This window comes from Myotis yumanensis, unplaced genomic scaffold (assembly GCF_028538775.1).
Source record: "Myotis yumanensis isolate MYYU_CA2020_CCGP unplaced genomic scaffold, mMyoYum1.0.hap1 SCAF_16, whole genome shotgun sequence".
Taxonomy (NCBI): Eukaryota; Metazoa; Chordata; class Mammalia; order Chiroptera; family Vespertilionidae; genus Myotis; species Myotis yumanensis.
The window spans coordinates 780,226-795,059 of NW_027223767.1; the positions used below are offsets into that span (position 1 = coordinate 780,226).

The window sequence follows — 14,834 nt, forward strand, 5'->3', positions numbered from 1 at the left end:
TGTAGTACCACAGCTTTTTTTATCCACTCATCTACAGATGGACACTTGGGCTGCTTCAGATCCTGGCTATCCTATATAATAAAAGCCTAATATGCTAAATGTCCGACTGTTCATTCGACCGTTTGACCAGTTGCTATGATGCACACTGACTACCAGAGGGCAGATGCTCCTACTGGTATGTTAGCTTGCTGCTGGGGTCCGGCCGATCGGGACTGGGATAGATGGGCCAGACACATCCTGGAGTCCTTCCCCGGCCCCAACCATGCACCAGTGGGGTCCTTTGGCCTAGCCTGCACCCTCTCGCAATCCGGGACCCCTCGGAGGATGTCAGGGAGCCTGTTTTGGCCCGATCCTGCAGGCCAGGCCGAGGGACCCCACCGGTGCACGAATCCATGCACCGGGCCTTGGGGTGTAAATAACTGCCATGATGGTAGAGGTACATGCACATATTCTTTCAATGACTATTTGGGGATTCTTATGATATATTCCCAGAAGTGGAATCCCTGGGTCTACAGTAGTTCCCTTTTTTGATTTTTTGAAGGTGACTCCATATTGTTTTCCATAGTGGCTACACCAGTCTGCACTCCCACCAACAGTCCATGAGGGTTCCTTTTTCTCTGCATCCTCTCCATCACTTGTTGATTTATTGATGATAGCCATTCTGACAGGTGTGAGGTGAATACCCCATTATAGTTTTAATTTGTACCTCTGATGATTAGTGACATTCAGCATCTTTTCATATGTTTATTGGTCATTTGTGTGTTCTCTTTGGAGAAGTGTCTTTTCAAGTCTTTTGCCCATTTTTAAGTTGTTTTTATGGTGTTGAATTTTATAAGTTCTTTATAAATTTTGGATATTAGCTCCTTATTAGATGTATCGTTGGCGATTATGTTCTCCCATTCAGCGGGTTGTCTTTTCATTTTGTTAATGCTTTTCTTTGCTGTGCAAAAACTTTATACTTCGATGTAGGCCCATTTGTATATTTTTCTTTTGTTTTTCTTGCATAAGGAGATATATCAGAAAGAATATTGCTTCAAGAAATGTCTGAGATTTAACTGCCTATGTTTTCTTTAGGGCTTTGATTGTTTTAAGCCTTGCATGTAAGTCTTTAGTCCAGTGGTTGACAAACTGCGGCTCAGGAGCCACATGCGGCTCTTTGGCCCCTTGAGTGTGCTCTTCCACAGAATACCGACTTCTGCGCATGGGCCACGAAGTTTCAATTGCACTGTACGTGCGCGCCTGCACATGGTATTTTGTGGAAGAGCCACACTCAAGGGGCCAAAGAGCCACATGTGGCTCGCGAGCCGCAGTTTGCCAACCACTGCTTTAGTCCATTTGAGTTTATTCTTGTGTATGATATAAGAAGGTGGTTTGGTTTCGTTTTTTTGCACATATTTGTCATATTTTTCCAACATCATTAAATAGACTGTTTTTACCCCATTGTATTTTATTTCTTCCTTTGTCAGATATTAATTGACCATAAAGCCATGGGTTTATTTCTGGGATGTCTCTTCTGTTCCATTGATCTGTATGTCTGTTTCTATGCCAGTACCATGCTGTTTTGATTACTATGGCCTTGTAGTATAGTGTGATATCAGGTAGTGTGATTCCTCCAACTTTGTTCTTTCTCAAGATTGTTGAGGCTATTTGGTTCCATATAAATTTTTGGAATATTTGTTCTAGTTCATTGCCTTGACTATATAGATTGCGTTGGGTAGTGTGGCCATTTTAATGATGTTAATTCTTTCAGTCCACGAACCTGGTATATGCTTCCACTTATTTATGTCTTCAATTTCTTTCTTCAATGTTTTATGAGTTTTCGATTATAGGTCTTTTACATCCTTATTTAAATTTATTCCTAGGTAGATAGATATATTTATTTTTTTAAAAATATATTTTATTGATTTTTTACAGAGAGGAAGGGAGAGAGATAGTTAGAAACATCGATGAGAGAGAAACATCGATCAGCTGCCTCCTGCACATCTCCTACTGGGAATGTGCCCACAACCCAGGTACATGCCCTTGACCGGAATCGAACCTGGGACCTTTGAGTCCACAGGCCGACAATTGTAAATAAGATTGTTTTCTTAGTTTTGCTTCAGATAGTTCATGATATTTTTTCAGATAAAAACCAAAATATTTTATTCCATTAAAACAAATAATATATACTTTTTTTTTAGCAGTATTTGTTTTATTTTATTTTATTTTATTTTTTTAATTAAATCTTTATTGTTCAGATTATTACAATTGTTCCTCTTTTTCCCCCCATAGCTCCCCTCCACCCGGTTCCCACCCCACCCTCTGCTCTTAACACCCCCCCCCCCCCCCCACTGTCCTCATCCACAGGTGTACAATTTTTGTCCAGTCTCTTCCCACACCCCCCACACTCCTTTCTATGCCCCTGATTCTATTATAATCACCAGTTTATTCTGTTCATCAGATTATTTATTCACTTGATTTTTAGATTCACTTGTTGATAGATATGTATTTGTTGTTCATAATTTGTATCTTTTTTTTTTATTTTTTTATTTTATTGACTTTTTACAGAGAGGAAGGGAGAGAGACAGAGAGTCAGAAACATCGATGAGAGAGAAACATCGATCAGCTGCCTCCTGCACATCTCCTACCGGGGATGTGCCCGCAACCCAGGTACATGCCCTTGACCGGAATCGAACCTGGGACCCTTCAGTCCGCAGGCCAACGCTCCATCCACTGAGCCAAACCGGTTTTGGCACATAATTTGTATCTTTACCTTTTTCTTCTTCTTCCTCTTCTTAAAGGATACCTTTAGCATTTCATATAATACTGGTTTGGTGGTGATGAACTCATTTAGCTTTCTCTTATCTGTGAAGCTCTTTATCTGACCTTCAATTCTGAATGATAGGTTTGCTGGGTAAAGTAATCTTGGTTGTAGGTTCTTGCTATTCATCACTTTGAATATTTATTGCCACTCCCTTCTGGCCTGCAATGTTTCTGTTGAGAAATCAGCTGACAGTCGTATGGGTACTCCCTTGTAGGTAACTGACTGTTTTTCTCTTGCTGCTTTTAAGATTCTCTCTTTGTCTTTTGCTCTTGGCATTTTAATGATGATGTGTCTTGGTGTGGTCCTCTTTGGATTCCTTTTGTTTGGGGTTCTCTGCGCTTCCTGGACTTGGAAGTCTATTTCTTTCACCAGGTAGGGGAAGTTTTCTGTCATTATTTCTTCAAATAGGTTTTCAATATCTTGCTGTCTCTCTTCTTCTGGCACCCCCATAATTCGGATGTTGGTACGTTTGAAGTTGTCCCAGAGGCTCCTTACACTGTCTTCATGTTTTTGGATTCTTTTTTCTTTTTGTTTTTCCGGTTGGGTGTTTTTTGCTTCTTCGTATTTCAAATCTTTGACTTGATTCTTGCGATATTCTAGTCTGCTGTTGGATCTCTGTATAATATTCTTTATTTCAGTCAGTGTATGCTTAATTTCTAGTTGGTCCTTTTTCATATCCTCGAGGGTCTCACTAGATTTATTGAGGGTCTCACTAAATTCATCGGCAGTTTCTAGAAAGTTCTTGAAAAACCTTATAACGGTGGTTTTGAACTCTATATCCAATAGTTTGCTTTCCTCCATTTCTGTCATTTGTGACCTGTTTCTTTGTCTCTGCATTTTGGCTGCTTCCCTGTGTTGATAGAGTGGCTTTCTGTGCTAGGTGTCCTATAGGGCCCAGTGGCTCAGCCTCCCCAATTACCTGAGGTGGACACTCTTGGTTCACCCCTTTGTGGGCTTTGTGCACAGTCTTGTTGTAGTTAAGCCTTGATTGTTGTTGGTATCACTGGGAGGAATTGACCTCCAGGCCAATTGGCTGTGAGAATCAGCTGTGTCTGCCGTGGGAGAACTTCTGTGCTGGAGACACCCTTCTGGGGCAAGACTTGCTTCAGTGGGGCTTTGGTGCTCACTGAGTCTGCCCCCTGAGTGTGTCCCTTATGGATCTGAGGAGTTGTAATCTGGATGGTCCCACTCTGACCACTGGGTACACTGGCTCTTGGATCTCTAAGGAGGTGCTAATTTAGCCTCTGCCTGAGGCTACCCAGCAGGAGCCCAGCTGTGAAGCAATGCAAGCTGCTGTGGGGCCTTGGGCCTTCTTTTGGAAGTTCTGGGTCTCTCTGACCCAGCTGCAGTTTGTTAGGTAATTTTCAGATTGCAAAGGGCCAGGCCTTTCATGTGCAAAAGCGTCTGCGCACAGGTTGGTTGGGGCGGGGTCTCAGGGGATCAACAGGGTGGAGTAAGCAGCTATGGCTGCTCCTCAGTCCTACCCTAGGAGGCCCAGCTTCTCAGTGTCCCGGTAATCGCTTCAAGTACCTCTGAGAGAAAGCCACCCTCGAGTTCCGACCGATGCCAGACAGTCTAGTTTCTCCTGTATGAGTCTGGGTCCCCAGAGACTTGCCCGGAACTGGAGTTCAGAGCAGTCAGAAGCTTGAGACTCCCTCCCGATTGAAAAAGACAACCGTGTCCTCAGTTTCCAGCTCTTTCCACGTGTGCCGAGTCCTCAGCTGCCAGCCCTTTCCGCGTGCGCCTCCATACCTCTGCACTTTACTTCCGCAGCTTCTCTGAGTCTCAGTGTGCTTTTCTCTTTCCTTCTAGTTGTAGAATTTCCACTCAGCCAGCCTTCCTGTGGTTCTGGATGATGTCCGTTTTGTCTTTTAGTTGTATTTTTGAAGTGGTTGTGTGAGGCAGCAATTTCCGGTGTTTACTTATGCCGCATCTTGGTTTCTCCTCTATATTCTTTTTTTTTTTTTAATATATTTTTATTGATTTGAGAGAGTAAGGAAGACAGAGAGAAAGATAGAAACATCCATGAGGAGAGAGAATCATGGATCGGCTGCCTCCTGCAAGTGCCCCACTGGGGATCGAGTCCACAACCCAGGCATGCGCCCTTTACCGGAATCGAACCTGGGACCTTTCAGTTCGCAGGCTGACGCTGTATCTGCTGAGCCAAACCGGCTAGGGCAATATATATATTCTTTTATTCATTCTTTTTTTAATTATCACACTAGGATATGGTTTTTTAAATTTTTTATTTTTTACATGCAATAAACATTAATATTTCAAGAACAATGATCTTAAATATAATGTTACATGCAATAAACATTAATATCTCAAGAAAAACTATTTTAAATATAATAATGTTACATGCAATAAACACCAATTATTCAAGAAAAATGATCTTAAATCCTAGTATAATAATATTACATGCAATAAACATTAATATTTCAAGAAAAAAAGGATTTTAAGTATAATATTGCCAAAACTGTATTAAAATAGTATGATATCACAAAAGTTGTAGGAAATATTACAAATCTGCAAATAACAGGATTACTTGTATTATATTCTAAAATTTTTTTTTTCCTTTGGCTCTATTTTTGTTGATAGTTCATTATTGATGTACTAGGTGTACCGGTTAAAAATGGCAGATTTTGTAATCAAAGAAAACACTTAATTTCAAGAGAAACATCAGAAGTGCTTTATTCAAAGTAATGTTCGTTGCTAGCTACACATTTCCCCCATCTTTCGGGTAATTTGTGGATACTGTCCCAATAGAACTTTATTATTTTGAGGCAAACCATTCAGAGACCCAATTTTCCACTTCTTTGTACATTTTGAAGTGCTGCTCAGAAAGTGCGTGTGCCGTCGATCGGAACAAGTGGTAATCTGAAGGAGCAAGGTCTGGTGAATACGGCGGGTTGGTTAATACTTCCCAGGCAAGATCTTTTAACGTGTCTTTAACTGGTTTTGAAGTGTGTGATGGTGCGTCATTATGAAGCAAAATTACTTTGCCGTGTCTTCTGGCACATTCTGGTTGTTTCACAAAGTGTGGTTCAGATTTGTTGTCGGTAGCAATCAGTATTAACTGTTTCACCTGGTTTTAGAAGCTCATAATACACCACATCTTTCTGATCCCACCACATGCAGAGCATTGTCTTTTTTCCGAAGCGATTTGGCCTTGCAGTCGATGTTGATGGTTGACCTGGATCAACCCATGATTCTATGCATCTGGGATTCTCCAAATAAATCCACTTTTCATCACCAGTCACAATTCGATGCAAAAAAGACTTTCTTTCGTGCCGTTGAAGCAACATTTTACTGATGATTTTTGGGTGTTCCATTTGTCTTTCGGTCAGATGATGTGGCACCCATTTTCCTTCCTTTAAAATCTTTCCCATTGCTTGTAAATAATCAGAAATTGTTTGCTGAGCAACGTTTAATCTTTCCGCAAGTTGTTTTAGAGTTTGACACGCATCTTCATCCAATAATGCTTGTAATTGTTGGTCTTCAAACTTTTTCAGTTAACCTGGACGTTCTTTGTCTTTCACATCAAAATCGTCACTTTTAAAGCGTTTAAACCAGCGTTCACAAGTATCTTGAGATGGAGCATATTCACCATAAGCTTCCCGAAGTATTCGATAACTTTTTCTTCGAAATAAAGTAATGAATTAAAACTTCCCACAAATGCTCTTTTTTAGCACGAAATTCGACATTTTTAAGTGTAAAAATATCTATGATGTTAACACCTTCAGCAAATTTGACATATGAAGTTTTGAAGCTTGCTGTCAATACAACAAAATAGCATACATGTCAAATCACATATATATATCAACATATGTGTAACTCCATCTATTGAAAAAAATCCGAATTATTAAATGGTACACCTAGTATAAAACCAACTGATTTCTGGATATTTATTTTGTATCCTGCTACATTGCTAAATTTATCTATCAGTTCTAGTAGTTTTTTGTGCAACCTTTAGGGTTCTCTATATACAGTATCATGTCATCTGCAAATAATGACAGTTTTACTTCTTCCTTTACATGTTGGATGCTTTATTTCTCTACCCTCCCCCCCCCACCACCACCACCAAAAAAAAAAATGTTTTTATTGATTTTAGAGGGAGAGGGAGAAACATTGATTGGCTGCCTCTTGCATGACCCTTACTGGGAATTAAGCTCACAACCTGGGCATGTGCCCTGATCGGTGTATGGAACGATGCTTAACCAACTAAGCCACACCCACCAGGGCTATTTTTTCTTCTTGTCTGATTGCTGTGGTTTGGACTTCCAGTATTATGTTGAAATAAGAGTGCTGAAACCATACTCCCCTATCTTGTTTGTGAACTTAATGGAAACACTTTTAGCTTTTGCCTGTTGAGTATGATGTAGGTGGTCATATATGGCCTTTATTATGTTGAAGTATGATCCCTCTATTTCCACTTGGTTGAGAATTTTTATCATAAATAGGCGCTGGGTTTTATCAAATGCTTTTTCTGCATCTATTGATATAAATTTTATCCTTCATTTTATTTATGTGGTATATTATGCTTATTGATTTGCAGATATTGAATCAACCTTGCATTCCTGGAATAAATCACACTTGATTGTGGTGTATAATCTTGTTAATGTGTTGCTGGATCTGATTTGCTAATATTTTGTTGAAGATTTTGGCATCCATGTTCATCAGGGATATTGGCTTATTCTTTTCTTTCTTTGTGGTTTTGGAATTAGGATAAGGCTGATCTTGTATAATGAGCTTGGGAGTCTTCCCTTCTCTTGAAGGAGACATTTCTTGTTTCCTGACTCACTTGTGAAGCTATTCAGTCCAGGACTTTTTTTTTGTTGGGAAGTTTTTTGTTTGTTTGCTTGTTTTAATCCTCACCCAAGGACATGCTTCTACAGATATTAGAGAGAGAGGAAGGGAAAGGGAGAGAGAGAAACATTTGATGGGTTGCCTCATGCACGCACCCTGACCGGGGATGGAGCCCATGACCTTCTGTGCACGAGCCACACCGGCTAGGGCAGGAGTCTTTTTATTACTGCTTCACTCTCAGTCATTGTCATCTGTTCACATGTTTCCGTTCTTCTTGACTTAGTTTTGGAAGATTGTATGTTTCACCCAGATTGTCCAATTTGTTGGCATATAGTTGTTTGTAATATTTTTTTACAGTCCTTTGTATTTCCTCGGTGTCAGTTGTTACTTTGCCTCTTTTATTTCTGATTTTATTTATTTGGGCCCTCTTTTTTTTTTCCTTGATGAGCTTGGTTAAAGGCTTGCCAATCTTGTTTATCTGTTCAAAGAACCAGCTCTTGGTTTCATTGGTTTTTTTTAATTTTTTTTTTTTAGTATTGTTTTTAGACTTATTTCTGCTCTGATTTTGTTATTTCCTTTCTTATTTTCACTTTGGGCTTTGTTTTTTATTTTTCTAGTTCCTTTGAGTGCAAAGTTAGATTAATTGAGACTTTTCTTGTTTCTTGAGGATCAGTGTATGATACTATGAATTTTCCTCCTGGTACTGCTTTTGCTGTATCCCATAGATTTTAGGTTGTTTGTTTCAAGGTATCTTTTGATTTCTTCCGTGATCTCATTGTTGACCCATTCATTGTTTACTAACATGTTATTTAACCTCCATGTCTTTGTATGTTTTTCAGTCTTCTTCTTGCAATTGATTTCTAGTGTCCTAGCATTATGGTCTAGAGAAGGTGCTTGCTATGATTTCGGTTTTCTTAAATTTATTGAGACTTGTTTTGTATCTTAACTTGTTTTGTGCTCTATCCTAACATGTCCTCTTTTAAAGAATGTATATTCTCTTGCTTTGGGATGAAATGCTCTGAAGATAACAATTAAGTCCATCTGCTCTAGTGTGTCATTTAAGGCTGCCATCTCCTGGTTGATTTGCTGTCTGGAAGTTCTATCCATAGATGTTAAGGGGTGTTAAACTCTCCTACTGTGACTGTATTAGTGTCAGTCTCCCCCTTTATGTCCATCAAGATTTGCTTTACATATTTAGGTGTTCCTATGTTGGATGCATACATGTTTACAAGGGTATCCTCTTGTTGGATTGCTCCCGTTATCATTATGTAATTAATATCTTTCTTGTCTCTTATTATCACCCTTGTTTTAAAATGTTTTTTATCTAAGTATTGCTACCCCAGCTTTTTTTCTGTTTTCCATATGCCTGAATTATCTTTTTCCATCTCTTTACTATTAGTCTGTGTGTACCTTTTGGTATGAGGTGGGTCTCTTGTAGCCTTCATATGGTTCTTGTTTTATTACCCATTCAGCTATAAAGGTAAGCATTTTTGTAAAGTGATACAGGGAGAAGGTGACAGATGTATGAATGTATGTATGTTTTTACTAGGGAAATGAATCCATTGAAAGTGACAAAATAATTTTTCTGTCTTTTAACTCTTCCATATTTTTTCTTAAAAGTACATTTTTTTAAATGCCTTGTAGATTTACCAGACCAGAACACTTAGGAAGCAGTGCCAAGATCAAATGTAGCGGTTGCCATAGCTATCAGGAGTCCACTAAACAGCTCACCATGAAGAAACTGCCAATTGTCGCCTGTTTTCATCTCAAAGTAAGTTTTCCGGAAAACTTTCGTAGCAGACTGGATGCTTAGTCCCTAGGGCAGCGTGGAGCCTGTGGTCTGGGCACCCAGCACATGTGGTCATCGCCTGGCTCCACAGGAGGGCTGCCGGCGAGCGAGGTGCCAGGCTGTCCCCTCTCCCTGTTCTCTGGCAGGAGAGGCCCGGTGAACAGGACGTGGCTCTTGGGCCATGGGAAGAGGCCGGGAGTGCGCTGCGGGGGTTGGGTTGTGAAGGTTCTACTACTCCTGCCTGAGTTCTTCCATCCTTGCCCCAAGTTTTCTATTTTTCTTTTACTTTAAAAGCAGCAAAGTCCCTTAGCATTGTGATCTAGTCCAGGGGCCAGCAAGTGCTTTCTGTAAAGGGTCAGCTAGGAAGCTTTTAGGGCTTGCAGCCATGTGATCTCTGTTTCATAGTCTTTGTTTTACTTTATGACCCTTTAAAAATGTTAATAAGAAGCAAAACAAAAAACGATTCCTAGCTTCCTTGCTGGGTTTGGTGGCTCCTGATGTTGTCAAAGGGATGCCTGGTGCCATGTGAAAGGAACGTGTGCTTGTCTTGCTTCCAAAGGCTTCTTCCCTTGCACGCTGTTGGGTTTATTGTAAGGTCACTTTTTTATCACTTTGGGTTTATCACTTTGAACTTCATTTCAAGACTTGCCTGGAACCCCATAATTTAAATTTATGTAGACGTTTTATTGAGCCTCCCAGAGGCAATGAGAGCAAAAAGCACCTGTGAGGTGTGCTCAGAGTAACTCCCTCCTCCCCCCTCCCCCACTTTCTTAGCGATTTGAACACTCAGCCAAACTGCGGCGGAAGATTACCACCTACGTGTCCTTTCCCCTGGAGCTGGACATGACCCCGTTCATGGCGTCCAGGTATGGGGGTTCTGCAGTGCCTTGTCGTCGGGAGGCTGTGGCTTTGTCGGGTCAGCGATTGGCACTGGGTCTGTGCTGAGACCATTGTAGGTGTTGGCACAACCGTAACTGCTAAAGCCAAGTTACTATCCTGATCTTACCCAAGACACATTTTAGTTTATTTGTAAATTTTTATTTCTTGATTGTAGAGTGAGGAAGGGAGAGATAGAAACATCGATTTGCTGTTCCACTTATTTATGTATGTGCGCTGACCGGGGACCAAACCCACAGCCTTGGTGTATCATAGCCGACAATGCTCTCACCAAGCTCCTGCCCCGCCAGGGCCCCAAGGCACCTTGTGTTTAATGAGTTATTTTTTCTAAGATGCCCTTTTGCTTTGGGTTTTCCCCAGCCATTCCTGGTCAAGGTGGCATCACAGCAAGAAGGCAGCATTTTAGCCGATGGAGTTGGTTTTGGATACAGATAAACATAGTTGAGTTTGCAGCTGTAGATTCCATTTTTCTTGTTTTCAAATCAATATTATAGAGCACTTGAAATTTATCCTCCAAAAAGAGTGTGACACTAATAGATTGGCCACATGCTGGTTTCCTGGAGCCACGGTAACAAACGGCTCCAGGCTTGGTGGCTGAAAGCAAGTTGGCAGGGCCCGATGATTTCACCCCTTGGCAGGAGGTGTGCTGACCAGGGAGACCTGGCAGCCCGCCTCAGAGCAGGTGTGCTCTGCATTCGCGTCACCGGCCGGTCCCGGTGGAAGAACTAGAAAGTGTGTATAAAATGGGTCCCGCACAGCGTCTGGCGTGGGGGCCCAGGAAGGTGGCTGTTACTATCTAAGCCATGCGTCTCTTCAGTTCAGTGATTTTCAACCACTGTGCCATGAGAGTTTTCAGAACAAGCAGTGCCTGGCCATTTAGTCAGGGCACTGACCTCTTCTCCCCTAGGTCGTCAAATTAAGAAATGACAGCAGCCAACGCAACAATAGCAGTGCAGTGCAAATGAATCAAAATTACAGCTTTTTTTGGGGGGGGGGGGTCAAATCGGCAAAATATATATATTTTTGGTGTGCTGCAGGATTTTAAGTAATTAGTTCATGTGCCATGAGATGGAAAAGGTTGAAAATCTCTGCTTCGGTTAATTAGTTTGTTGATGTTGAGTTTTTCTTTGTTTGTTGCAGCAAAGAGAGTAGGATGAATGGACAGTACCAGCAGCCGTCGGACAGTCTCAGTAACGACAACAAGTGAGCGGCGCCTGCGGGGGGGGGGGGGGGCTGCGGGGGGGGGGCGGTGCTTGTTTCTTCAGGCCTCTGGCCGCCTCCTGTTGTGCTACCCATCCATCTTTTAGGAAAGGACTTGTCACAACCTTGATCGTAGACACCAAGCCTGACCCTCCCTCCTGGCGTCGGGGCGAGAGGGTCAGCCTGGCCTCGCAGGCCCCGAGGGGAAGCTCAGCCTCTGCACCCTGGGCCCCTTGGCTCTTCCTTCGACGGCATTGCCATGAGGCTCTGCTCTTCTCTGCCTGCCTGGTCACCTTGGCCTAGGCAGAAAGGATGGAGGGAGAGAGTGGTCACCGTGTCTCCCGGTCCCTTCCTCTCACCACTTCCACCACACCTGGCTCCACTGAGGCAGCTGCAGAGCTGAGGGAGGCCACACGGGCCCCTTTCCCTCTGCACCCCATGCACCCGCTCTGGTTCCCAGGGCACAACGGAGGGTCGGGGAGCTCCCCTCGCTGTGCAGGCTCCTGGTGATGGTGACACTGAGGTCACGGCTGCTCCTTCCCTTCCAAACCAGGTACTCCTTGTTCGCAGTTGTTAACCACCAGGGGACCCTGGAGAGTGGCCACTACACTAGCTTCATCCGGCAGCACAAGGACCAGTGGTTCAAGTGTGACGACGCCATCATCACCAAGGCCAGCATCGAGGACGTGCTGGACAGCGAGGGGTACGTTGGGCGCAGCCGGCGTCCGCGTGGGCGTCCACACCCAAAGCCACGCCTGGTTTTAGTGCCACAGAGGACGTGCACCTCTGGTGGCTGAAGCAAGGAGGCTTGTTGCAGACAGGCCCCAGCCTCTGGTCCTGTGCAGCGCCCTCAGGGGACGCCCTGACAGCGGCACGAGGGGTCTCCTGGTCGGCCAGAGCGGGCAGGGGGTCTCCGCAGCTCCTTGCTCCTGGCCCAGTTCATTCCTTCCCGGCACATCCTCATCCCCTTGAGCTTCGCTCAGTCCTTGGCCTTGAGCCCTCATTAGGGTCCTGGCCCCACTGAGCTGCTGGGCCGCGAGGGCGCTGTGGTTCCAGGCTGTGGGCAGCTGCCTTCGCAGCAGGAGTCTTACCAGCAGTGCCACTGACCCGGGGTCTGAGTCCTGGACAGTGGGGCCTGGTTCAGGAGCTGTTTCCTGGCGAATGGGTGGGAGGGTGGGCTTAGGGGGCTTGGGCATTGCCACTTCCTAGCTAAGGACCCTCCTCCTTGGGGACTAAGAACCAAACCCATCCAAACAAGAACTGTCTGCTGGTGACTGCGGTGCCAGGGCCGGGGGGGGAGGGCGGGGCTTGCCGGCCTCGTGCAGGGACCTGAGGGACCGTCAGCATGCCCTGTCTTTGCCTCTGCAGGTACCTGCTGTTCTACCACAAGCAGTTCCTGGAGTACGAATAGCCTCCCCTCTGCTCATCAGAGCACAGGCCATGAAGTGGCGCCTCACAAAATGACCCCACCCAGCACCACGGCACCCCCATCCCCACAGCTGCAGCCCGGGCCAGGGCGTGGGTGTGGATGGACAGCGCATGGGGGGACCTGGGAGCTGCACGGCAGGACAGCACGACAGGAAGGCGCGCCTGCCTGGGAGGGCGGAGGGGGGTGTCACCGCTGTGTCTCCTGCTCCTCCAACAGGGTGTGGGGCCACCCCAAGCAGGGAGCAGCCTCGCCTCTGCTCAGTGCTGCTGTGTGTGCCGCCTCAGGAGGCGCCAGCCCACTGGACAGTCATTCCAGGAGCATGACCTCGGGGCATGGAGAAGCCCGCGCAAGGACTAGGACGGAGGGCCTGGGGGGTCTGAGTTTCCTCTTAAATGTGTGCAGGGAGGGACTCGGCTTCTGCCCGCAGAGAGCAGCCCCAACTGCCTGGGGCGCCAGGCCGGCCTCTTCGTGCTCCCGGCCAGCCCCTCCCCCCTCCCCCCAGCTCTTCCCGCGAGACGGACTTCATAACTGTGTGTTCGTGACTGGATGAATCGAGCTTATGCTGAAATTTAGAGTTTCATTCTCAAGAGAGTCTTGCTCTTGTGCTGTGTTGCCCCCACACCCACCCCCCCAAGCCTGGATGTCCTGGTGGCCCCTGGCAGGTGTGAGTCAGGCTACAGTAGTAAGTCTCCTCGTGTTCCTCTTGAGTCAGTGACACATTTTTCGATGGTTTCATTTTTTTCCTCGTGTTTTCTCCTTGGCTGCCTGTCCCACCGGCCGTCACAGCTCAGGGGCCCTGTTGGGTGAGGGGAGTGCTCACCTTGCTGAGGGCCTGCTTCCCCGGGGTCAGGCTGGGTGGGAAGGGCGGCTGCCTGCCTTGCGGGCAGAGCGGTGCGCGGCCTGTCCTGTGCTGCATGCATCTGTCTGTCCAGACCCCACCTCAGAGCGTTTGGTCCCTTTCTGAGACCTTGCAGCCCCGAGTCGCGGGGGGGGGGGGGGGGGGGGGGGGCGGGGGGCGCGGGCCGAGTTGCTTGGATTTGTTGGCGGAGCAGCCTGTGGGCGTGCCCGAGCTGCACTGTCCCTCCAGCTGCAGACTCTCCTGGAGGCCAGGGGTAAGTGTGTGGCTCTGTGGCCACAGGTAACAGGTGAGCAGATGAGCCTACTGTGTTCCCACAGAGCTGTATTGATGGGCACTGAAACTTGAATCCATATAATTCACATCATGAAGTTTTTTTCACTGTTTAAAAATGTGTCAACTACTCTCAGCTGACAGGCCACACAGAAGCAGGCAGTGGGCCCGACTAGCTCGTTAGCTGGGTGAGTGGGCAGGGCGGGTGCTCCAGGAGTTGAGCAGTTATCCTCACTGTGGAAAATGCTGGAACATGCAAAGCAGCTGCCCTGCAGAGCCGTCTTACGTGGCGAAATCCCGAGAGATAGGTGTTCTCTTTCCGTTATTTTCCACCTCTACCCACGCCTGTCCCCTGGCAGCCCCCACACTGTTGTTTGTGTCCATGAGTTTTGTTCTCTCCCTTTTCCTCGCTCCCCCCCTTCCAGTGCCCTGCCCCCCATCGCTGTCAGCCTGCTTTCTGTCCATGAGTCTGTCTCTGTGCTTGTTTGTTCATTAGATTTCATAGAGTGAGATGATGTGGTACTGGTCTCTCTCTGACTGGCTTATTTCTCTTAGCATGATACTCTCCAGGTCCCTCCATGCTGTCTCAAAGGGTAAAATTTTCTTCCTTTTAATGATCAAGTAGTATTCCTTTGTGTGAATGTTCCGCCGCTGTTTACCCACTCGTCTACTGAGGGGCACTTGGGCTGCTTCCACATCTTGGCTGTTGTAAAAAATGCTGCAATGAATATAGGGGCCTCATGATGGTTTTTGAAGCACTTGCTCAGCTCACTCTCAG

At 45.4% G+C, this 14,834-nt stretch overlaps 1 protein-coding gene across 1 annotated transcript in view; it reads left to right on the plus strand.

Annotated features, from left to right (window-relative positions):
* The window catches only part of USP22 (ubiquitin specific peptidase 22), an 81,662-nt gene extending 68,148 nt beyond the window's left edge, over window positions 1–13,514 (plus strand). The window contains exons 9-13 of the mRNA XM_070393202.1: window positions 9,257–9,383; window positions 10,176–10,267; window positions 11,439–11,501; window positions 12,052–12,201; window positions 12,867–13,514. Of these exons, the coding sequence (XP_070249303.1) occupies window positions 9,257–9,383; window positions 10,176–10,267; window positions 11,439–11,501; window positions 12,052–12,201; window positions 12,867–12,909 (475 nt within the window). The 3' untranslated portion in view covers window positions 12,910–13,514. The remainder of the gene's footprint in view (window positions 1–9,256; window positions 9,384–10,175; window positions 10,268–11,438; window positions 11,502–12,051; window positions 12,202–12,866) is intronic.
* Window positions 13,515–14,834: the final 1,320 nt, after the last annotated feature.